This window comes from Colletotrichum spaethianum (genome assembly GCF_022836535.1).
Source record: "Colletotrichum spaethianum MAFF 239500 DNA, contig47, whole genome shotgun sequence".
Classification (NCBI taxonomy): domain Eukaryota; kingdom Fungi; phylum Ascomycota; class Sordariomycetes; order Glomerellales; family Glomerellaceae; genus Colletotrichum; species Colletotrichum spaethianum.
Window position 1 is genome coordinate 230965 of NW_026054817.1, and position 21947 is coordinate 252911.

General features: G+C 50.5%; 7 protein-coding genes across 7 annotated transcripts; 2 read left to right on the forward strand and 5 right to left on the reverse strand.

Moving 5' to 3' along the window:
- Nucleotides 1-278: 278 nt before the first annotated feature.
- ColSpa_11531 (UPF0145 protein) lies at nucleotides 279-1013 on the reverse strand (the record flags this gene model as incomplete). Its single annotated transcript, XM_049277743.1, has 3 exons — nucleotides 279-333; nucleotides 390-554; nucleotides 676-1013. The coding sequence occupies 3 exons, from the start codon at nucleotides 1011-1013 to the stop codon at nucleotides 279-281; spliced, it is 558 nt and encodes a 185-aa protein (XP_049133700.1).
- Nucleotides 1014-1922: 909 nt separating this feature from the next.
- On the reverse strand, nucleotides 1923-2849 carry ColSpa_11532 (54S ribosomal protein L11, mitochondrial; the record flags this gene model as incomplete). The annotated part of the gene is made up of 1 exon (XM_049277744.1): nucleotides 1923-2849. The coding sequence occupies one exon, from the start codon at nucleotides 2847-2849 to the stop codon at nucleotides 1923-1925; it is 927 nt and encodes a 308-aa protein (XP_049133701.1).
- Nucleotides 2850-3400: 551 nt separating this feature from the next.
- ColSpa_11533 (uncharacterized protein) lies at nucleotides 3401-6216 on the reverse strand (the record flags this gene model as incomplete). Its single annotated transcript, XM_049277745.1, has 3 exons — nucleotides 3401-4551; nucleotides 4606-5734; nucleotides 5800-6216. 3 exons carry the CDS (start codon nucleotides 6214-6216, stop codon nucleotides 3401-3403), a joined length of 2697 nt encoding a protein of 898 aa, XP_049133702.1.
- A 6497-nt stretch (nucleotides 6217-12713) lies between these two features.
- Nucleotides 12714-13598, reverse strand: ColSpa_11534 (epidermal retinol dehydrogenase 2; the record flags this gene model as incomplete). The annotated part of the gene is made up of 2 exons (XM_049277746.1): nucleotides 12714-13393; nucleotides 13466-13598. The coding sequence occupies 2 exons, from the start codon at nucleotides 13596-13598 to the stop codon at nucleotides 12714-12716; spliced, it is 813 nt and encodes a 270-aa protein (XP_049133703.1).
- Nucleotides 13599-14343: 745 nt separating this feature from the next.
- Nucleotides 14344-14826, reverse strand: ColSpa_11535 (uncharacterized protein; the record flags this gene model as incomplete). Its single annotated transcript, XM_049277747.1, has 2 exons — nucleotides 14344-14546; nucleotides 14607-14826. The coding sequence occupies 2 exons, from the start codon at nucleotides 14824-14826 to the stop codon at nucleotides 14344-14346; spliced, it is 423 nt and encodes a 140-aa protein (XP_049133704.1).
- Nucleotides 14827-17720: 2894 nt separating this feature from the next.
- Nucleotides 17721-18170, forward strand: ColSpa_11536 (uncharacterized protein; the record flags this gene model as incomplete). Its single annotated transcript, XM_049277748.1, has 1 exon — nucleotides 17721-18170. One exon carries the CDS (start codon nucleotides 17721-17723, stop codon nucleotides 18168-18170), a length of 450 nt encoding a protein of 149 aa, XP_049133705.1.
- Nucleotides 18171-18411: 241 nt separating this feature from the next.
- On the forward strand, nucleotides 18412-19415 carry ColSpa_11537 (uncharacterized protein; the record flags this gene model as incomplete). The annotated part of the gene is made up of 2 exons (XM_049277749.1): nucleotides 18412-19060; nucleotides 19126-19415. The coding sequence occupies 2 exons, from the start codon at nucleotides 18412-18414 to the stop codon at nucleotides 19413-19415; spliced, it is 939 nt and encodes a 312-aa protein (XP_049133706.1).
- Between the last annotated feature and the right edge of the window lie 2532 nt (nucleotides 19416-21947).

A 21947-nucleotide genomic window follows, 5' to 3' on the forward strand; every position in this document is an offset into this window, starting at 1 on the left:
ACACCGTGCCACGAGGATATGGATACCCATCGAATATTCTCACTGAGCTTTTCAGAATGCGTTTCGTACGATACTCATTCAAGTGAAATTCATAATTCTTTGTCTTTCATTTATAAGGCCAAATGGCATGTCTATCAGAACAGAAAGCCAAGAGCCAGGACGGCTAGAAATGCCTCTCTCTCTGACTGATTAAAAGGGTATATGATATGCGTAACAACAGTCATTAAGCCATGCCCTCGCCATCTTACAGCATACCTCCCGAACTTCCAGCCGTCAAATCATTCGTCATCCAGGATACGACTAGCTGCCGAGCCGATAATGGGGACCTCGAACCTGGTATTTGTCAGTGCTTGCTCCTGGCAAACGGATACATACCTTTATGGACATACCTATCGAGTGTATCCGCGTCCTGATACGCTCTCAACGCCAACCAAATCATGGCGAACAAGTCGCCAATAAAGAAGAACCAGCTTAGAAACTTGGACCATGACAGAAACACTAGGTGAAAGATCATGACCGCCGTGAAGAGCAGTGCGGATTGCCATGCGTGAAACCTGACATGTGTCAGCGGTCTGTTCGTTACTCAATACCTGGATGAGGGCATTGCGCAAGATGTCACTCTTGGCAGCGAAATCTGGTCCCAGCCAGCGCACTCAGCAACAGTGTCCAACATACCTCACATAATCACTGTTCCGCTCCCCAATCAACAGCAGTATCGCTCCTAACGGCGGAAGAGCCAAGTATGCCAGCGCAGCCTCGTAATCTAGCCTGATGCCCAAGCTCGTGTCGAACTCGCTCACGCCCTCCCGATGGGCGTCCGCCGTTGGGTAGGACCCAGGTAGGTTTGGCTGCCACCCGCGCTGAGGTTGGGGATGCTGCAGCGGCGGCGGTGACGGCTGGCCGTATGGCGAGAATGGTCTTCGAAAATCGGCCGAGGCGCGCGGCGATGCGAGGGGAGGGGAGAAAGCTCGTTCGCGCTCCGGCGGGGAGGATTGGTAGGGAGCGAAGTCCATCGTCGTGGTTGAGCGGTTCTGGTCTGTTTCGGGGCCAAGCTAGAGGGCCGAAGGCGATGGAGGAAATTGGACGTTGAGACTGTGGCGGGGTGGAGTGGTGCGCGAGTTGCGGAGGGGCGTTGCGAGCTTCACGAGGGAGATGTTATTGTTGTGTTGTTGCTTTGGGAATCGAGGGGATGTGGAGGTACGTCAGCTGGAGGAATTGGAGAGCTCGGAAACGCGCAATGCCATGGCGTCAGGTACTACGCGGAGGTACCGCTAGAGCTGGCACACCACGCTGGGGACTGGTGCGCTCCAGGCTTAACTGGGGGTCCTTTCCCGGTCCGACGGCGCGTTCATGCAGGTCGCATGCAGTGGTTGCTGTTAGTGTCGCCCGCCCCGCATTTTGCCGGCCCGGTCGGGGGCAGATCGGGGCACCTCGACAATTGGCACTTCGGGTCGATTGAGATTGTCTGCTCTGGCGTCTCAAACGGCTTGATTGTTGAGGGACTGCTGGACTGCAAGGCTGGATCGAACGAGGGCTATAAGTTCAAGATGACCACAACTCATTTATTTTCACTAATATACGTTTAGCTAAAAGCCCATGTAAGAGCGCCTGCATGTCACACCTACCAACTCCAGGTTGATGAGGCTTATCCCTGCAGATAGAATTACGGATCCCCCCTACCGTTCTCGAGTGAGGCTTGTATCCCGTGTCTGGATGGTGGCAGACTGGTGATGAGGCAGTCTTTTGCAGAGACCGACAATCCAAGACTGGTCAAGCCCGTGGCTACCAAGACACCACGAAAAACACCGCAAAGGCTCATTCAACTCCACTGCATGAACAAATAGTTTAGCTCTATAGTAGAGATCCGTATCCCGTGATAATACAGACTTGTACAGCACTATCATACACCTCCTCCCAATGCTCTACTCGCTCTTAGTCTCCTCGGTCCTCTTCTCGCCCTCTTTACCCTCATCCTCTAACTGCGTCCTCCGTCCCTCCAATGTCAACCATAGGCTCTTGCTTCCACCCTCAAGGGCAGTAGTAAGACCCAAGCCAGCGCTCTGGAGCAGGTACACGAGCTGCGCCCGCAGCCCGTCGAGGCCGCCCTCGATACCGCCAACCCACTTGACGCCCTCGACGTCAAACACATCGCCCTCGATCCGTCCACCGACAAGCAGCAGCTTCTGCAGCGCGCTCTGGCACTGCGGCTCGTAGTAGCCCGGGTTCTTTTTGCGCGTCGGCGCGGGGAACTTGGGCGGGCTAGGCGAGAGGATCTTCAACGCCGCCGCCAGGTGCGCGGGCGACACGGCGGGGAAAACGAGCGCCGCCGTCGGGCCGCACAGCAGCGGCGAGATCTGCGCATAGGCCGAGTCCTCAGGGGCCTCAAAGTTCTTCATGGCCTCGTACGCCGCTGTGCTCAGATCGTGCACGAGAGGGCCCCTGGTGCCCGTCTGCACGCCAGGCTTGGCCTTGGCGACCTCGGGGTCGTAGAATTCAGCCAGCTTCAGGGCAACGTTGAACATGCGAGTGCGCAGGACTTGGAGGTGGACGTCGCGACCGTCGACGGCGGAGCCCTCAGGCGTGGCGGCGGCAAGGGAGGCGTTGAGCTCGCGGCGCAGGGCGGACCACTCGTCGGCCGTGAGGTTGCTGTGCTGGAAGAAGAGGATCAGGGGCGTTGTGCGGAGGAGCGAGGTGTAGGTTCGGATGAGCTGAGACTTGCGTGTTTCGGGGGGGCGCGCTGATGGGGGCTTCGTCGGCGGGACGTAGTCGGCGGGGAGACGGAGGGACGGGTGGCTCGAGGCGGCCGGGGCGGCGAGACGCGCGGTCGAGGTGGTGAGGTATCGTGCCATGGGGTGGGAGGAAGTCGGCGGCGTTGCCAACCTGCGCAGGGCGCGCGCGGCCTGTTGTGGTAACCGAGGTGGCATTCTGTGGTACACTGTCAGCGTTTTCGAGGGCCAGTGACGTATTTTGGGGTGTCGTACGTGTCTGGTGAGCAAGAGATGTCTGCAAGAGTCCTGCTGCGTGATGGGGATGCGCCTGGTGATGGAAAAAGTTGATGGAGCTTCCCGAGCTTCAATCGGGACAAATTTCATATGGTCCGTGCACGACAGTCAATCTTATTGGCCAATCATACGCATGCATTTGATCGTCTCATTGTCAGAGCAAAGTGCAAATGCTATTCTGTCAAACCTGGATGAAGTAAAGGGGGTATCTCACAAATCCTGAAGCCATCCGGAGCCATCTCGCAACCCCTTGAAGAAACGACCCGGCCGGTCTCCTACAATATTGTCGTGCCGGCTATCAGCCTCACAAAGAAACCAAATCCATCCTGCTGAACGGCCACACACAGTCTCTGACAAAATTATGCAGGCAATCGGTCAATTATCGACTTAACCAAGCATCACTCCTTCGAATTTAAAATCTTCGTGACTTGAGCCTGAATTCTCGACATGAACTCGCTGGCGTTGGGCGTGGTTATGTATGCTCCGATCGCCATGAAGATCTTGGCCTCCTCAAGCGACATGTGCTTCATGCACTCGAACGCGCCCTCAGGCACCATCAGATTGCGAAACATGTCGGGTGAGATGGGGCCCGCTTTCATCAGGTCACCAAACATCCGTTCGCACTGTTTGTAGAACACCTCAATGTCCGCCGCGGGAATGCCGCTGTACATGAGCCACGCCGTTTCCATTTCACGGTACTCGTCCGCCGAGTGTGATGTGCAGATGCAGAAGTGCTTCGCTACGCGCCGGCCGAGGAGCTTGATTGAGTCGAAGGGGGTCCGCTGGCCATGTTTGGTGAGGCGGTCGATCCAGAGGGCCGTAAGGCGGAGCGCTTCAGAGCCTGGGGGGAGTTTCTTGTGCTGCTCGACGAGGTCGTCCTTGATGATGATGTCGTAGGTGCGGCGGTCCATCCAGATGTTCTTGTAGAGGTCGCACTCGTCCTGAGTGTTGGTTACGCCAATGGAGAACTCGTGAGAGTACGGGTTCGGGTCATGAACGAGGTACTGGTGGTAGATGTCCTGCCGGCGGATGCGGTCGGTAATGTCCTTGAAGATGACGTCCGAAATGGTCATGATATCACGGGCTTTCTCGTTCCACTTGTCTTCCTTGAGACGAGCCACCTGCCACGGGCCTTTGAGGTTCGGGTAATACTTGGCAAAGTACGTCTTGATGCACTCTGCCCAGGTAAACGACACCGTATCGCGGCAGGTGACGAGGCCTCTCTGGCTAGGTGGGTACCAGTGAGGTGCCATGTCTTTCATGACCGTCGATGAGACGCAGCTGGCGTGCCTTGATTTGATAAACGCGGTGAAAGGCAGGACAATATCTGTAAACCCGAATTTGTCGCCGAGGAGGTCGACGATGTAGATGTCATCGGGGTCGGAGCCTTTAAGCCGGCAGTTGAGAACCGGATGAGGCCAGAACATGGGATCCTTTCCCTTTGCAATCTGGATCTGGAGTCCCTCACGGCAGGTGTCACTCGCAAGGGTCGAGATGCTCTTCGCATTGCGGATGAAGACTTCCGTTTCGACGATCATGTCGCAATGGGCTACAATGTCAGCTGGCAAGTCCATTCTCACGGCAGGAGGGCACTAGGACTCACGGCCAATGACCTGCTCAATGATGGGCTGAAGATGATAGTAGATGTTGTTACCAGCATCCCAAGCCAATACCTTGCGAACATCGGCAGTCGGCTTGTGCGATAGAAACGACTGGCCGAGAGGGAAGACCTGGTGTCCAACCCAGTGGCCGACAGCATACGCTCCAGGAGATACGGCAGTACGCGGCACCCCACTGCGGTCGACCTTGTCCCGCTTTGAGCCCCCTCCACGGAGCTCAACGCCCACGCAGTCGACGGCAGAGCCCGAGTACGTAGACGCCATGAACTTGGACGCTATGCCCTTCAAGATGAAAACAGCGCGGAGGAAGTGTTTGCGGCGCTGGCAGTCAGGGAAGTGCTTGGGCCAGTCTTCTCTCTGGCATTTCTTCGAGCAGTACATGCGGCGGAGATAAGGGTACCAGCTGACGTAGCAACCAGAGCAATAAAACATGCGCTGCTTGGGAGGGGCGCTGGTTTCGCCGCGCTCGATGCCGCACTTGACGCATTTGTTGGTGTGGAGAGCATCGCTCATCTCGCTGGCGCACTTCTGGTCTTGCCGGTTCTTGATGTCGGCGTCTGAATCCCGTCTGCCGCGGTGAATCCACCGAGCGTACTTGAGCCAGTCATTCCGATTGATGTATGCCTCACCCGGGCAAGGCTTTCCTTCTTCGCAGCAGTCGTGGCCTGGGACGACGTCAATGAAGTCATTATCTATGGGGGCGACGCGGGCAACAGCGAGCTGGCCGAGGAGCTGGGTGAAAGCGCAGCGGATAGAAAGATCGGAGCGCTCCCAGAGTGAGAAGGCAAAGCGGGTGGCCCACCAATAGTCGTGGGCATTCCGGTCTTGTGTGTTGGCGAGTATGCCCTCTAGGGAGGAGTTGGCGTAGGGCCAGAGTGCGAGGACAACGCGGCGGTCGTGGGTGCTTGCTGTGCTGGGCTCTTTGAAGCCCCAGTCGTCCTCGGCGACGCCAGGGAGGGCCGCGAAAAGCCGATCGACGGGGTCGCCGGACATGCAGTCGTAACGTTGGGTGCGATCGAGGTATGAGGGGAGGCCTTCTTGCCAAAGGATGTAGTCGAGTTCGCGGAGGCTCGTTTTAGAGTCTTCAGTGACTTTGCTGGGATCTCGCTTATGCTAAGATGAGGATTAGTGATGTGGAGCAGGACTACATGAGAAAAACAATAGTAGGGGGGTGGTACTGTGTAGCCCGCGACGTTGAAAAGGCGGAGGAGGTGCTGTTTATCAGTCGACGGGAAGAAGCATCGCTTCGGCGAGTCGTAGAGGCCTTTGTGAGCCATCTCGGCTTCTCTCAAGATCTGCTCGAATGCGGATTTGCGCTTCAGAATGATACTCAAAGGGAAGGTAAAGATTAAGGCGATGAAGGAGATGAAGTGCGTCAGAGGGAAGAGGTAGGCGTCGGCCGCATGAATATTAAAAGAGAAGATACTGCCTCTGGTTTGGTACTTTTTCGCTTGGTTGACAGCCAAGTCTAGAATATTGACAAAATTGGTGTCGGACTCTGTGGTGGAAATGGGGTTTGAGGGGGAAAGATGTTTGGAGACGTCCTCACTATGGTTCGGGATGAGAGGTGTTGGCTGAGATGAGACAGAATTCATCTTGGGCTAATGTTTACTGTGGGCTTGAGGTGAAGTCTCAACGACAGGTGCAGACTCTGAATGGCAGATTTTGAGAATTTTTGATCTGATTTAAAACCGAGTAAAGAACATATTCAGAGAAAGCCTTTACGTAGATTGTTGATGAAAGAAAGTATTGCCTTAAGATCGAGTGACCAGGGAACGCATATTAGGGAGCGTCCCGGCGGTACTGTACTTCACACTTGCAACAGAAGAACAGTGAGGGATTTGGTGAGTATGAGAGTACTGGCTGGATGCAGAAATCACTGGAACTAAACAGGCAGCCACTTCCCTCCTTCTTTCCCTCCTTGCCGAATCCTATCCAACTTTTGTCTATGTTTCTGTCTTGATTCTTACGGCATTGCACTCTAAAAAGACAGCACGGGGCTTCTTGAGGCTGTGATTGATATCTGGGGAGACTAGTAACGAAGCATCTAGAAATAATCCATGAGAGTGAGAGTGACATCGAGACTCTAGGATTACGGCAAAAGACAAGGGCAGATTGAGCAATACTGATGCTCAACGGATAATAGTATAAGCAACGGCTTGTTTCCATGTAGCAGGTAGCACGAGGGGACCAGTTGGCATTAACCACTCATCAGCTTACGGCTACGATGAATACTGGTACAGGACTGCTACTCCATTAAACCCACGTCACTACAGACTTCATTGAACAGAAACTAGAACTAAGTACTAAGCATATCAGTCCATATCTCGGCCAAGAATGCATCAATGCTCTAGTGATAGATCCACTCTAGGAGCTCTCGGCGGATTTGGTCACCATGATGACTTATACCGTCCAATCCCTTCATAAAAGTCGACATCAGGAAACAAATCCAACCATCTATCCTCATCCTTGGCTTCTTTACTAGCTTCTATACCAGCAGCTTCAAGTTCGGCCAAGAAAGGGCCCTTGCACTCTGTCCAAGGTCTAAATCGATCCCACCACAGCGTCCAGGTCTTGTTCTGAACTTTTTGGGTGGCTTTATTGAGAGTCACGTATCCCTGTGAGTACGCCTGACAGTAGGTACTTATGATAACCTTGAAAGCCAAAATAGCGTCGGACATGCTCCATTTCCAAGGGTATCCCTCGGCAACCTGTCTCCTATGCCATGAGCCGAGTCGCACCATAACTCGGAATATGAAGTCGCCATCTGCATCAGTCTCCGAGTCGTGCTGATCGGAGTCCAATATCTCGTGGTGATTTACAGTACCCTGCGAAGACTTCGAAGAAAGTGAAACACAGGTTACTTTTGAACTTTGAGTCCAATCCTCGCTATTAAGCTTATTTGCTGCCATGTCGAGAACGCCTTCGGCCCAGAGAAAGCTCTTCAGTGCTCCTTCTTTATCAGCGAGGGAAGAGATGCTTGTTATGGACGAAGAGACTAGAGGCGGGATGCCGTTTCTCAGTGATCCGGTAGTGGGAATCGTGAGAAGTGGTTGTTTTGGATGTCTTGTCTATTGTTGGAAATCCTGGTCCCAAGAAACTTAGCTGATTTGCCGTTGAAGAGTTTACCTGATGAGAGGGCGGTTGGTCCGTCAAAAATACCCTGTTTTCTTTGCTAAAGTCCTGCTCCAGAATTCGCTTCAAGGTGCTCAAACGTTTCCTGTGACGCTTCTGTACCTGAGGACACTCGATCGCACAAGAAGTAACATGGAGATCAACGTGGTTTGCCGGCTTGGGTGGTGTGCTCGAGGCATCTATCGAAGTCAGAGGCAAGGCACCGAGCCCTGTGAGGTTGAGAGTCGTTTCAGCAGACGTATCATAAGGATCCGTGGTGACAATAGTATTGGAGATGTATTCGGAAGAGTCATCGGAGTCGTCGGTGACTGAACAGCTACCAGAGACAGGAGGCGCCTGGTCCTCGGGGTAGAGAAGGTACGTATCGAAGTGTTTATGCTTGGTGTCCTCTGTGAGGACGGAGAGAGTGGGCATAACATGGCCACTACCGTTTAATTGCGTCATGTTGGGCGAATAAACTACTGTATCTGGCAGGGACTCACGTTAGGATATTGCAAACTCGCGTATGAGAATTAAAATATTCGGGATTCATCTGGGAGATGAGTGACATTGATTATATATTCGACTCATAGATAGCGCTTGAAGAAGTTGCATGTAAAATCCTGCCGGCTAGCAGCTTCAGTGAACAGGTGCGAAGACTTATGGGTTGTCTTGACCCAAGCACCTTTGTGTTAACAGCTCACATGAGCTTTGTTTAAACATCTCCAATGCTCGCGTCTGAGAGATATATCCTTGGCGAGGGCGAAGACCTGTGCACCTCTGAGGATCCACAGCCATATTTAGTCGCTGTTGCATACAAAAAATCATGATGCGAGACACTTCAAAGTTCTATTGAGTGAGCGATCGTCTTTCTACTTCAATACTCTGCACTGAACACTTCAATTCATATGCGTGGGACAATAACTTGTGAGTGTCCAGCTTTTATCTTCACCATCGCCGAGGCTCTTCCCATAACTATATTCGTCAATCATTGCTTTCAGAATACGACCTTAACACCCCTAGCTCATCACCGACTTTCCGCCGTCCTGTGTCAGGCGGGACCGGACCTTGACCATGAGGGGCCTATGGGCCAATCGCTCAATGGCTGCCGTCATATTTGCCATCTGTTCTCCTCGTCCAATGACTGCGCTGGGCGCGAATACAAGAGCATGCCCTGTTTGCAGAGATACGATCTTAGCAAATAGTTCAGAGACCGGATCCTTTTCCCCAATCACAAGTGGGTCAACATCTCTAACCATTTCCTGCTGTTCTGATGCGGTAACTGAGACAGATGAGACTCCTGCGATATGACCGCGCAGAGTGCGCAGCCAATCCGGCGAAGTGAACCGATGTACAACTGTCATCGAGCACAGGTCAAGGAGCTTCGTCGACACGCTGGGCTCCTGAGTAGAGATGAATACGCGAACGCCAAGGTGTCGCTGCAGGCGAATCGTTTTTAACAGCGAACCAGTCAAGGTTCTGCTCTCGTTGGATTCTTGCATGTATTTGTGCGCTTCATCAAGCGCAACAACCTTGCCCATGTGTGACTTTTGCTCCAAGAAGACCAAGAGGCAGATGTTGAAGAGTAAGCATGCCATCTCTGCCGTAATGCAAGGACAGGAGAGGTCGACAATTGTGAGTTGACCAGCCTTGCCAATGATGTCAGTCAATCGGATCAGTGGTAGAAATCAGCGGACCAGCCTTACCTTTGGTTGCCAATCAATCCTTTCGTGCTTGGCTTTTCCATTGACCATGAAGCTTTCCAGCATATCTAGACGCTGGGCCAAGGGGCCCTGTTGCGCTAAGGTAAGATCCGCCTGGGCTAATTTTTCTTTGAAAGAAAGGTAGCTGAACGGATGTCCTTTCTTCTGCTGCTCTAAACGCATATCCCGGAGAATGCGGGTTACCACGTGGAGGTAAAGTGGCATGCTGCCCTCCCCGACTGCCATAAGGTCAAGCATTCGCTTGGTGTTAAGGTCTTGATCGCTCAGCTTGAGAGGCTCGACTTTGACTCGTGGAATGCGACTGTAAACATCCTACAAGTAAAGCAATAAGTTAGAAAATACGTCTCTTCAGTTTTAACTAGAGTAAGTCAAGGATGAGTAATGGTACCTGGACGGTACGAATGTTTGTAGGAGCACAAAGAACTCGGACTGAAGCTTTGTTATGGGATGCTAGAAACGCTGCCTCGCAGGGAAGGCCGCCAGCATCCGACATAAAGCTGTCAAAGTGAAATACTATGCCAGTGAGAGGTCGCGGCAGCCTTCCAAGGTTGCTTGGTATGAGGCAGTTTTCCAAAAGGCACGAGAGCGTGTTGCTTTTGCCCGAACCCTGGCTACCACATATGAACACGCTAGAGGGACAAGTGACGTTGTGAAATAGGCGCGACGCTTGCGAGATCGGGCGATCTTCAGATACGGTGCCGCCGAAAAGACCGAACTGAGAAGGGAGCGAATTATTAACCAGAGAAACGGTTAGAAGAGGGCTGGAAAGGATCTCATCTTGCTGTTGCGCGGCGGCGTCAAAGCTTAGATGTTCCATATGAACAGTTATTTGATCCGCGTCGTTTTCCATCGTTTTGTCGATACTGTTCTCAACCTTGGACGCTGCGGGCATTGGTTCGACTGAGGGTGTAATAGGAAGCAATGCTTGCACAGCTTTCTGGGTGAAGTATGAGTTGTTGGGTTTGTTACCGATGCTATGCATGGGCTCGATAAGGGAGGTCAAAGCCGAGTCCGTCCAATGGTCGAGATCATCCTTATGTTGGTCGACGGCTTTCTGGCTCTTCAAGCACCGGCCACAGCTGTCGCACTCGAAGCTAGGGGCAACATGACCCTTAGAGGCCACATGTTGATCCCGGGACATACGGTAGTCCCATACTGCCAGACACGTATAGCATTTGAAAGTCATCCTACTGAGTCGTCAGCGTCCGAAAGAAGGCTGCCAATGGGCCCTGTGTCTGAGAGGGTCTTACGCAAGGGATCCCTGCGGTCTGTGAACTGTGGATGGGAGAGCATTCTTTCTCGAAGCTGTGGGCATCGACTCTATTTCAATTATCCACAGGTAGTCACTGCGGTACGTTTGCAGGTACACCGCCAGAACCATGGCAAGTTCCGTTATCCAGTCTCATTCATATGCTATACCATAAACTCTCCGCAAGACATTACTGAAAAAGTGTCTTGGAGTAAGACAAGGTGGCCATCTCTGGTGCATACTTAGGTTCACTTCCCTACTGACTGTTCAACCCAAAAAGACAACAACGCCATGCGGCTCTATAGCTAGGGTGATTGGTGGTTAGCTGGTTGGCCTCCCGCAGGCGCTCTAGATCTAGCAGCGATACAGTGCATAATGTCACAGGGATGCATTCGTCCGGAATGCATGGCGAGATACAAGATTTGCGCTGATGCGGGAGGCCTACCATCAGAATAGGATACGAATTAGATTATGCCAGCCGTTGAGGGCTAATCATCCCAACGTTTCTCTCTACGACTACACGCCAACTTACTTTGCCTAAGACAGCAGCTGAGATAAAGTGCCATCCACTGCCATCGGCCAATTCGGCCAAGGCATCGGCATGTGATGCAGTGGCACCGCACTATGCCGTCCGGGTGCATTCACCTCACCCAGCTACCCACCTTAAAGTGGCTGCTTTAGTCGGTTCAAATGGTACTTGAGGTAAGTTAGGGTAAGCAAAGCAAGATCATACTTTCTTGTGGGAGAAAAACAAAAGCGCGGAAGATATGCGATTCGAGCCTACAACTGTTGAAAAGTTGGCAAAAAGAAAAAAAAAAAAGAGCGGAGCCGGCCAACTGTACTATTTGATGAGTGCTTGCTCGAAAGCAGCAGCTTTATTGAAACGTACATATACCCTGTTACAAATGTGGCTTAGGTGTAAGCTACATGACCTGCCTCGCCGCAGAAAGAAGGGACCGACGCAAAAGAAGTGGCATGGCCCAGGGGAAAGGAACAAGATACCGGAGCAAAGAGGATAGTGGGCTGATAGATCTACGGGAAAGGGCACGCTGTTGGAATGAGACGCGAAAGGACAGATCAAATCAGGAGAGCCGGGCAAGAGTTGACTTTTACAGAATCAGCCCCTAGCAGCAGAGGGATTCATAGGTAGTCGTGGAAAGAGTGGTTTGGTGGAGATTCATGATGGTATCTTCTACTTTCCGCTCTTCATTCGCCTTCTGCTGTCTACTTCCGCTGCACCTAAGAGCGCTCTTGCCTATTGTACTCTCTCAAATCTGTTGCGAGAGTTCCCATACCAGGTTCCTTTCTGCGTCTAAACCCCGCGCTCTCCCTCAGTGCTGGGAAGCTTCCATAGCTCCGAGCACCTACCTCCAATAACAAATACTCTTCCAAGACCCTCGAAAGCCCTTTATCAACATATCCGCTCCCTCCTAGTCACATCAGGTGTACATCACCATGCATTGCAGACCCTACTACGTCGTTAAAATCCTTCCTGATCACATTAATTCGTCGTCTATCTTGCCGATAACCTTCCTTTCCTCTTCTCCTAGCAAGCGCCGTTTCTGGGGGTTACTCGAGGACGGTCTGATTTTTCTCCGTCGCTTAGTTTGTGCTGCATGTAGTTCCGGCGAAATAGTATCAGGACTACAACATATTCAATACATGGAATGGACGCCTAGTTTGTGTTGATAAGAGCCTGACCCACTCACAAACCAGAATTGAATGTTGACAAGGGTCGACATGGTAAAGAGAGAGCAGACTCCAATTATGGTTTGAATGTGCATGTGCCTTACCTGAGACGGCCGTTGAAAAACACTTCCCGCTGAGAGGCTTTTACAACCAAATGCGTTATCCTTCGTTCCTCTTCCTTCCCATCTTGTCTGACATGTGGCCCCCTACGTCTTGAACCCATATGCGAATCCAGGTCGGCACCACACAACACCACGTTTGCACTGCGGCAAAAGCCGGCATATAAGCGGTCTCACTGCAGGATCAAAAGAATAAGTCAGTCAACGGGGGTGGGATCTCTAGGATACAGAATGAAGTAGCCGGCCAAAACGTACCTTTGGCCTTTGGATAGTATATCAAACATTCTCTGGGCAACCTCTTCCGGATCCAGTATGGGCGTCATGAACGTATTGGGGACGTCCAGGTCCTGGAACATAGCTGTACCGATGGTTGCGGGGTAGATCGCGCTGATTGCCACGCTAGGGTTGCCGTGCCTGTGCTTAAGTTCGGTATGGAGGCCTTCAATCAGCGAATTGACCGCGGCTTTTGAGGCTGAATAGTCTGACATGCCGGCCAGCGTTACAAAGGCTGTCGAAGATGCAGTGACGAGCACGTGGCCGTGATTCTTAGAAATCATGCCGGGGAGGAACGCGCGAATAGTCCACAGGAGGCCGAGGACGTTCACGTCAAAGGTCAACTTGAGGTCCTGGTCGGTGGCATCCAGAATTGTCTTTCCACGGACGACTCCGGCGTTGGCAACGAGCATGGATGCTTGGCCGTGTTGATGCTGGATGATTTTGGCTGCTGCACGGACGTCGTCGCTCGAGCCGATGTTGCACTTTATGTACGACGTCTTGGGGCCGGCCATATAGCTTAGGGGTGCTACATCGAGTATAATGACCATGGCACCAGCAGCTTCCAGTTTGCGAACGAGTTTGGCACCGATACCGGTGGACCCTTCATTTGCGCGTGTGTCAACAGCATATCCCCCAGAGCATCGGGACGGATAAGACTTATCATATGACCTACCTCCGGTAACGACAACTACCTCTTGCGAAAAGTCTGGCTTTGATTTAGGCGCCGGATTGAGCGCCTTACGGTTCCAGACGCAGTTTAGCGATATAGCCCAGGAAAAGGCGACGCACCACAACGCCAAACGCATCCTGCAGGATGACGATACGGTCCATCTCATGGACGCAAAGTCAGTCCCCATTTCAACAGGATTGGGTTCATATCCCGACAGAACCAGTCCACATGGCACCAAAAGGGAGATGAGAGGGTGGAGAATGGTGCCACTGAGTATCGTAAGAAAGAAATCTAATGTAAGCGTCCTCATGTTTACGGACTGAAGCTGTATTCGACTGTTGCCAAGTTCCGTCTCAGACGCAATCCCGAAACGAGGTGGGGATGACGATGAACTTAATATTCCGCCCTGCTGAGCTGAGTAAGCCGAGTCGAGTACAACAGTGGATGCCGACAAGCCTACTTATACTGTCCGCGAAGTGGATCGGAGATACGCCGTCATCGTAACGTCAGGGCCTTATTGACTAAGTAGGGGGGAATAGATGATAACATTGTTCCAGTAAACACCCTTGGCGGCTCGAAGAGTCTCATTATATAGGGTCTTCTTCTGAGCCCTGCCGAATGGACCGATACGTTTGCGATGATGAAACCGCGATTTAACACTTGCACTGGCTTTTGGGTTGACTGCTGTCTGCTTGACGTAAAGGCTTATGTAGCTGGTTTAAGCCTAATTGTATTGCTGAGTCGGTAACAGCGAAATAGTTAGATCAATAGTTGAGTCAGTGACAAGGGGAATACATATGTTGTATAGTTTTCCTTTCCTTTTTAGCTACTTGGGGACCAGCAACAATAAAAGCTGATCTTGAAGTGACCAATACTGCTAACTAGTCCAAATCGGCATCAACGACCTTAATCCATTCTTTCTCCTCCTCAGCAACGCAACCATGGCAAAAAGACGACTTTTCCTGTTGAGCATCAGGAGTACTATCTTGAAGCGACAAGATTACTGCAGCGGCAGCCTCGCGCTCACGACGACCAGCTCCCAAGGCCACCTCCTCAGCCCCATGTGAACGGGCTTCGTAGCTAGCTATTAGTCGTTGGACATGGCTGTTGTCTGTGGGGCCGGCGCGCTGAAAAGTGGGCTTACAAGCTTCAGACTGAGAGTAGAAATCAGAAGATTCAACTGTGTTGCTGCGGGCTGGTAGAGTTTGGGGACCTGCAGCCTTTGGCTTAACGGGCTTCTGCTTCTTGGGCAACGGGCTTGAGAAGTCGGCTTGAGCGTCAGAGGGGCGGTTGTCTTCAAGGTACTGGAAGACACGCTCGGCGAAGGTATTCGCGACAGAATAGCGTCCAGAGCGAGGAGCCATCATCAAGATGTTGCGGGGGTCTTAAATGAGAAAAGAGACTTCAACTGACATTCCCAACAGAGATAGAGGTGTTAGCTATAAGTGCATATTTTCGAGCCGTCGGAGAGGTATTGCAGGTTTATAAACCTTCAAGGACTGCTTCAAAGCTTCAAAAAGTGAACAGCAGTACTTCATTTAGACAAAACGTTGTTTCAAGAGACATTGTCAATATACCACGCAATCCAGCTCAAATGTATGGGTGGTAGCTCAGATAATGAACCTTACACCGGCCTTCGTTCACTTCCTACAACCTTGTTCAGTTGCGTGGACTCTGTAAAACTATAACTTCGTCTCCGTCACAAGAACAAGGGTCTTCTACATCTCCCGTCCTCATATCAGCCAAAGGTTCCATCTCCGAGACTCAGGCGTCGTTTAGAAGCTGTCCTTCTCCCCAGCTCTTGATATTTCCATTCGTTTGTCGTCTCTTGTAAATTAGGACAGTCGCTACCCCGGTCATGGCCACGTTCATCTAGTAAAGGAGCAGAAAGACTCGCCCCAGACGAGCTTTCATGCGCTGATCTTCAGGAAACGTATTGTTCAACTTGTTCCAGTAACTAACAAATGTCCTTGAGCACCAGTGGTCGTAGAAAGCAGGTACCAAAAAGAATGAGAACGCTCTGGCGTGCGTCCGAAGCCGTACATAGTCCCATGTGTCATTGCCAAGAGCCAACAACGCTTCATCTGTACCTTGCGGTTGCGTGCAGAACCTTCTCAGTCATTGCCAACGACGACTACACTTTATTCTGTGAGGTTGGTAAGCGATGTGCTACTCAGCGAGTAAGACCACGGATCCGTAGATTACGGCGAATTTATACCACGAGGACCGCATCCATGCGACAATGAACCTCGTAGTTTTCCGAGAAGGTTTGGAAGCAGTGGTTGATGCCCTTGTCGTGTCCAAAGTTGCCATTCAGTGGTATGCAGTCTTACGTGACAGTGGGCGTCTTCATTTCCATTGCGGGGTGACGCATATATGCCACTGGGTCGAAGAACCTTCGTGGGCCGGCTTAGGTGACGCCCCCAAGATGAAGGTAACATCCGTTGTGGATGTGCACGGGACTCAAGGGGCATTCCCACCCCAAGGCATTGGGAAACCAGTAAAGTCGAACATAATCACCGGCTTACCAGAACTACGAAGGCTCCGAAGTGGAGTGCCGCGATAGTTTCAGTATTTAAGACATACTGCAGTTGAGGTGGGAAGAGTAGGTGAACATGTGACATACCGAAAGCATCGCCAGATCGGTCATCGCACCACCAAGAATAATAGAACTATGACTGTTTGGGAATATAAATGTGCTCGGAACCATGAGAAATGCCGTCATTGCGATTGAGGAGGAATCAGCCATCTGCTAATCACGAGCAAGAGCCTCATGAGCGAGGTCGTTAGTCGGAGCCATCGTCCAGCCATGACGATGTAGGCAGAACAGTAAGGCTGACTCGAACAGATGATGCCAAGAAGGGAAATATTCTCTTTAGCAGGTGGCTGCAACGGGGTTGTCTAAAACAGTCAGAATAATTGATGTATTTGTTAAAGGCCAAACTAGTGCTAGGGCTGCTGTCGCTACCTATCAAGCGAAGACTGCTGGGTGCGCCTACCGGCATGTTCCTCGCCAGTGAGCAGTCACGAATTGTCTTATGACAATAGTGTCCCTCAGTATTTCAAGGCGGCAATCCCCTGCCACAAGCTAGAGAATATCGCGCGATGTGGCAGCGACGGAGGATTTGTGCCCCTGTTTCACTCCGCCACCACAAGTTCCCGACGCTAGTGCATTCACCCCGGATCGCGCCGACGCCAGATCGACTTTGTTTGGCTCGTAACTGAGCGATACAAGCCATTGACTATGATTGTTTCCAGATACCGCCTGTGTAGAATATGGACAATCTTAAAAGTAATATTCGTAGACAGTAGCCTTGAAGGACTTGATATCCAAGTCATGCCGGAAGTTATCGAACATGCAGATCGGTCAGTAAATTCCCAGACAGTACTGTAAGACAGAAACTTTATAGTCGTCCATCGACAATGACTGCATTACAAAATACTTTCTGCACAACACTTGTAGCTCATTCCGGTGTAAATCCAAATGATTTCTCATCTTCAGCCCCGCACATCAACCGGTACTTCTGTCCATATATGGTATGCAACAATACTGAGGAAAGAGGCGCCGGCTGGGCAAGGAAGGACGATTGGAACAGACATGTTGGAAACAACATCAAACTTGTCAAGATGTACATCTTTGCTCAATCGAACTGCCATGCTGTAATGGAATTGGCAAGATCATCTCTAACTGATCTATTATTGATGATAACACTAAACGTTCCCGTAGGTCTCACTGAAGTTGTCCCTAACCACCAACGGCCAGCTTACGACTTAACCTCTCCATAGGCAGATACTCCAAAAGCGAGATGGCGTTTTGTAGACACTGTGAATGGCTAGCCTTGTTGGGAACCAGCTAGGTGCACATTCGTAAATCGCTTTAGGGTGGGTGGCTTACGCTAGTGACTGCACTACCTGATTTTATTCGCGATCAGTCACTCCATTTTTCGTCTTAGCCGTCAGCATGGCGTTCAGCCGCATCGAACCGGCCCAAATAACAGACAATTCTTGACGCTTGGGATAAAGGAAGGAATTGCGGCTGTAGACCTGAGATTGATGCCAAGAAACCAAAGCTGAAGACGTTTACCTGGAGGATGTAGCACTTAAAAGTGTCTCTGTGTCCCGCTCAGATTTGAACCCTGACTGCCCAGACTTCTTGTCCTCAATCATGCATCCAAATCCACTTGCGTCATTTCCCATTGTCTATTGAGGAGGTTGAATTTGCCAATCAAGGCACAACGAAGCTGCTGCCTGTCTCGCTATGGCTTCCAGCTACTGGGAGGAAATGGACCTCTGGGTTCCAGGAACCGATGCCTCGGGTTCTAAGAACCTGACCTGGGAACAGCTTGACTTCAACCGCAACTGCTCTCACTGGGGACATTGGCTATCAGCTATGCTGCAAACAGATTCCTGGGATCCGAAGACAACAATAGGAATGAGCGTTGAATCGGCAATGATCTACTATGCGTCAGCCATGCCCAAGGGATATCACACGACATTTGACGAAGTGGCTAAGTGGTTTGCGTACAATATGTATCATACCCCGTACCCTGAAAACTCGACTATTCCCGAGTACTATCTCTTCAGCGAACGCTTCAACTCGACTGTTTTATACGGTCCAAAGCCACACTGCCCAACTGAATTCTGCAAGGCTGTTGGGTACACCGGAAACCAAGACCTGTGTGGAATTGGGGTATGTATCGCCGACTAAAGTTAGATAAGTCTCACAAACTGATTAATATCAGGTGGTCGTCTCCTACTATCTTGAAGGGATTCTAGCGACAATGTACCTTCTAGCCTTCACTATTCACCAAATGCGACAACATTTACATAAGAACGTGTACGAGAAACCCCGACCAACACATAAACAAGGATTTGGAAGTAGAATATTTGATGCTTTCCGCGGATCGTTAGATATATTCTTGGGTGGTGCAATGCTGATCTCAGTGGCCATGCTGGGGGCGTCCGTGTACGCCAGTGCGACCAATGTCATGGAGAGAACTGGAGCGAATCCAGACCTCCCTTCACCCGACGCAGTCTACGAGATGGCCCTAGCGCTGATCGCCTCAAACTTCTCCGTCTTCCCCGTCATGCTGCTGTATGCACTTGCCAAACACGACGGACACCGGAAGTGGCTGCACCGGTCGGTTCTCTTTCTTCTCTGGGGTCTCAGCGTTACCGTCGTCTACCTTGCCCCGAGAGGTGAACTCGATTACTCACTTCGGAAGAGCGGCCAAAGGAACTTTGAATGTGATCAGCGCGGCTCGCAGTACTGGCACGTTGTCAAAGCCACACAGTTCTTGGTTGTCGGCCTACCACTTTTGTGGCTTGTCCTCACGGTTTTTGTCACTACTGGGTTCAAGATTCCGGGCATGGTCGACAAGCCATGGGTCAAAAGATGGCGATCTATGTGGCGAATTATGATCGCTTGGATCAACATGCTTATCATGTGGGGGATCTTGGCCTATTTTACTTACTTCCGTCAGAAGATCATTGACGCAGCTGATGGCCTCGACAAAAACGACAAATGGACCTTTGGCCAGGTTCTTGCTCTGGCGGCGTGGGCACCGATCTTGGCTGAAATCTTTTACATCCTCGCTTGTAAGTTAGGAACACTAAGAGAAAAGGGTCGCATCTTGATTGCAATGCACTGACAAGTCCAATAGTCGGTTTGGAAGACGGCTTGACGGGCCACATGCCTGCCGGCTATCACGCTACGCACATCGCTCAGCCGGATCCCAACATGGAAGTTCCTCTCCTTGACCAAGGCTATAATATGAAGCATGCTTCGGTAATATCAGTATCTACGACGATGACCTCTCCCACAACCCCAGCCCAGACGCAACCAACAATGTGGCAGCAGGATCCAGGATACCAGCCAATCCATATGCAGCAGCAGCACCCACACGTACAACATCAACTTACCTGGGATGGATATTATCACACCGGATGGTAGCTAATAGGATAGAAATTCTATGGATACACATTTTGTCACAAGAACTTGATGAATGATCGCTTGTGTACCACAAATTGACGGGCTTTACTGTTCATATTCAGAATCAAGCAAATCATCCGTTGGCGCGTGCTGAGTCACGAAGCAACCTAGCTTCGATAGAAAGATAACGCCAGAAAATGATGCAATTAAGAGAACCCATTAATGATAGATAAACTGGATAGTGCAAACCACCATTCACTCGATTACTTCCACTCTGTCCGAGCTATCTCCAAAACTGTCCTAATTCTAATGTCGAAAAGGTCAAATCGTCTTGACTACTCATCTGTTCCACAATCGAGAAGAAGTCCTTAGACAAGATACCGATTTTATGAGGAAATTTAGTATTGTCTGGAAACTCCGAGAAACGACCAGTATGCGCCTGTGATCGACCGAGGGTGGTCATCGACAGCAAGTCCTGCTCATTCATGGCAACGTCTGTTGTCGCTTGCCTCGATTGACACCCACAGTCTCCTTCGTTGGAAGCCCTTCTCACTGAACCGTCCGGTGAGCTCTTTGAACAACCACTCCGGGTAAATAAACTCGGCTTTCCGAACCTCCGCAACGGGATTGCCTCTGAGGATCATGCGGTCTAGAATGAAATATACCTACTGGCTTGAAGCCGATCCATCCATGTCGGATGCGGAACGGCAGATTGCATTTGCGATCGTCAAACGAATGGCCCTACGTAAGAATACTCAAGTTCAAAGGGCAGGAAGATTTCTGTTCAATATGTTCACCAATTAAGGTTTCACCAAAAACACCACCTAGCTACACTAGGATACTCACCCAGGAGGCTAACTTCGCTTGATAATATCTGAAGTTTCTTCAGAATACCCGTTGAAATCAAGGTTTTCAAAGTGGCCGACAGGTTTTCTCTGTTTCCCTGACCAGCATCGAATCTCTCTATTTCTTGTTATAAAGCAGACAGAAGCAGTGGCCTTGTCACCAAAATAACACACTGAAAAATAAATACTTATGTCAGTCGATGACCAGATATCGATACTGAACAAGTAGTAGTGTGATTCACAGTTGATGATACGAACCTGGTGATAGAGCAAGGTCAACCCTCTTGTGCCCTTTGGCGTGGCGTCTACGGAGTTTAGAAACTTAACCCGAGTAATTCTCTATTCCCTCAGCGTGGCCAACCGTTGTGTGAGGAATATACCTTGTTGCTTGGAGAAACTTGTCGAGCGGTGATTTTTCCGACTTGTAAACAGCTGTGAAAGAAGTAGGGAATTGTACACGGAGAGGCTACGGGTTCTTACTGGTGATAATGATGAGAGCAGATGTGAGAGTCTAACTTGAAGGCTGGAAATCGCATCACGTTGTGTGCATAGTATGCTCGGTGGATCGAGCAGTGTTATAATATCGGCATCCTGCATATTCATGGGTACACCCACGGAGCAAGAAAAGTGCTGGTACATTGTGTATGGTGTCCACCAGAGATTACGACAACGAGCGACTGCTCTTCTTCCAAGATTTTCTTCTGGAAGCTGGGTGTGCAGCCATTCCAGTTATGCTGTCCGAATTAATTGAGAAAGCTTCTGTTTCGTGTTGAATAAATATCAAACGAACCCAAGAAACAGTAGGGGTGTCAGCTTAGGTATAGTTGAGCAGATTTACTCTGGTATATCGAGTAAAGATAAAGAGCTGCCAGAGACAAGACTTCTATGGCTAGCAAACTGTCTTTCTACAGAGATGCTGGTTCAGGTAGTAATGACATGGCACGAAAAAGGACTTCGAAATGTTTTTGGTAGTGTTAATCAAGATAACCCGGCCTGTTTTTGTTCGATATACTGATACTCTCCACAATATTTTTGTGCTATCACGACACTTGAAGCGGCCAAATACGCAAAAGATAGTGGGAAGACCAATCAAACAAGTCGCGTCATACTTTGACGAATGCTGTCTGCAAAAGCTGGTTAAATTTACTTCTGCCGAGATCTTGGTGATTCAAATCATCATTTGCGCCAAAAGATTTTTATCCATCCCAGATTTTGTGAGCCCAGGACGTTAGCAGAGGTAGAATTCCTTGTCGTATTCGTCTTTAATCACATGGAACTAGGATTGCACTCGTCTGGCTTGTGGCTGTAGAGATGCTCACGGCCACGGCCTTTTTCTCCAAGAACGATGGGCTATCGGCATATTATTCGGTAACTCCACAAGGGCAATCATCATCATCTGCTTGCTACTAGTGGATGATCATTAGACGCGTTTGGTTCGTTGAGCCCGGGGACGCCGATCCAGTGTGTGGATCCACTCTACGGTTGACGAACACGAGACGGCGATGGCGATAAACGAGACTGAAGTGGGACTCCGCAGACAATTAGTGTAGACGAAGAAGGTGGACTTGGAACCCGGCCAGTCAATGCGGAGCTCTTTGGTCTAGTAAACGACTTCCTATATATTATCCAAAATGTGCCGTTCGGTAAAATTCTAAGCAGATAAGCTCCAGATGTTGGATTCGCACTCGGATAACTAATACGTGAATGC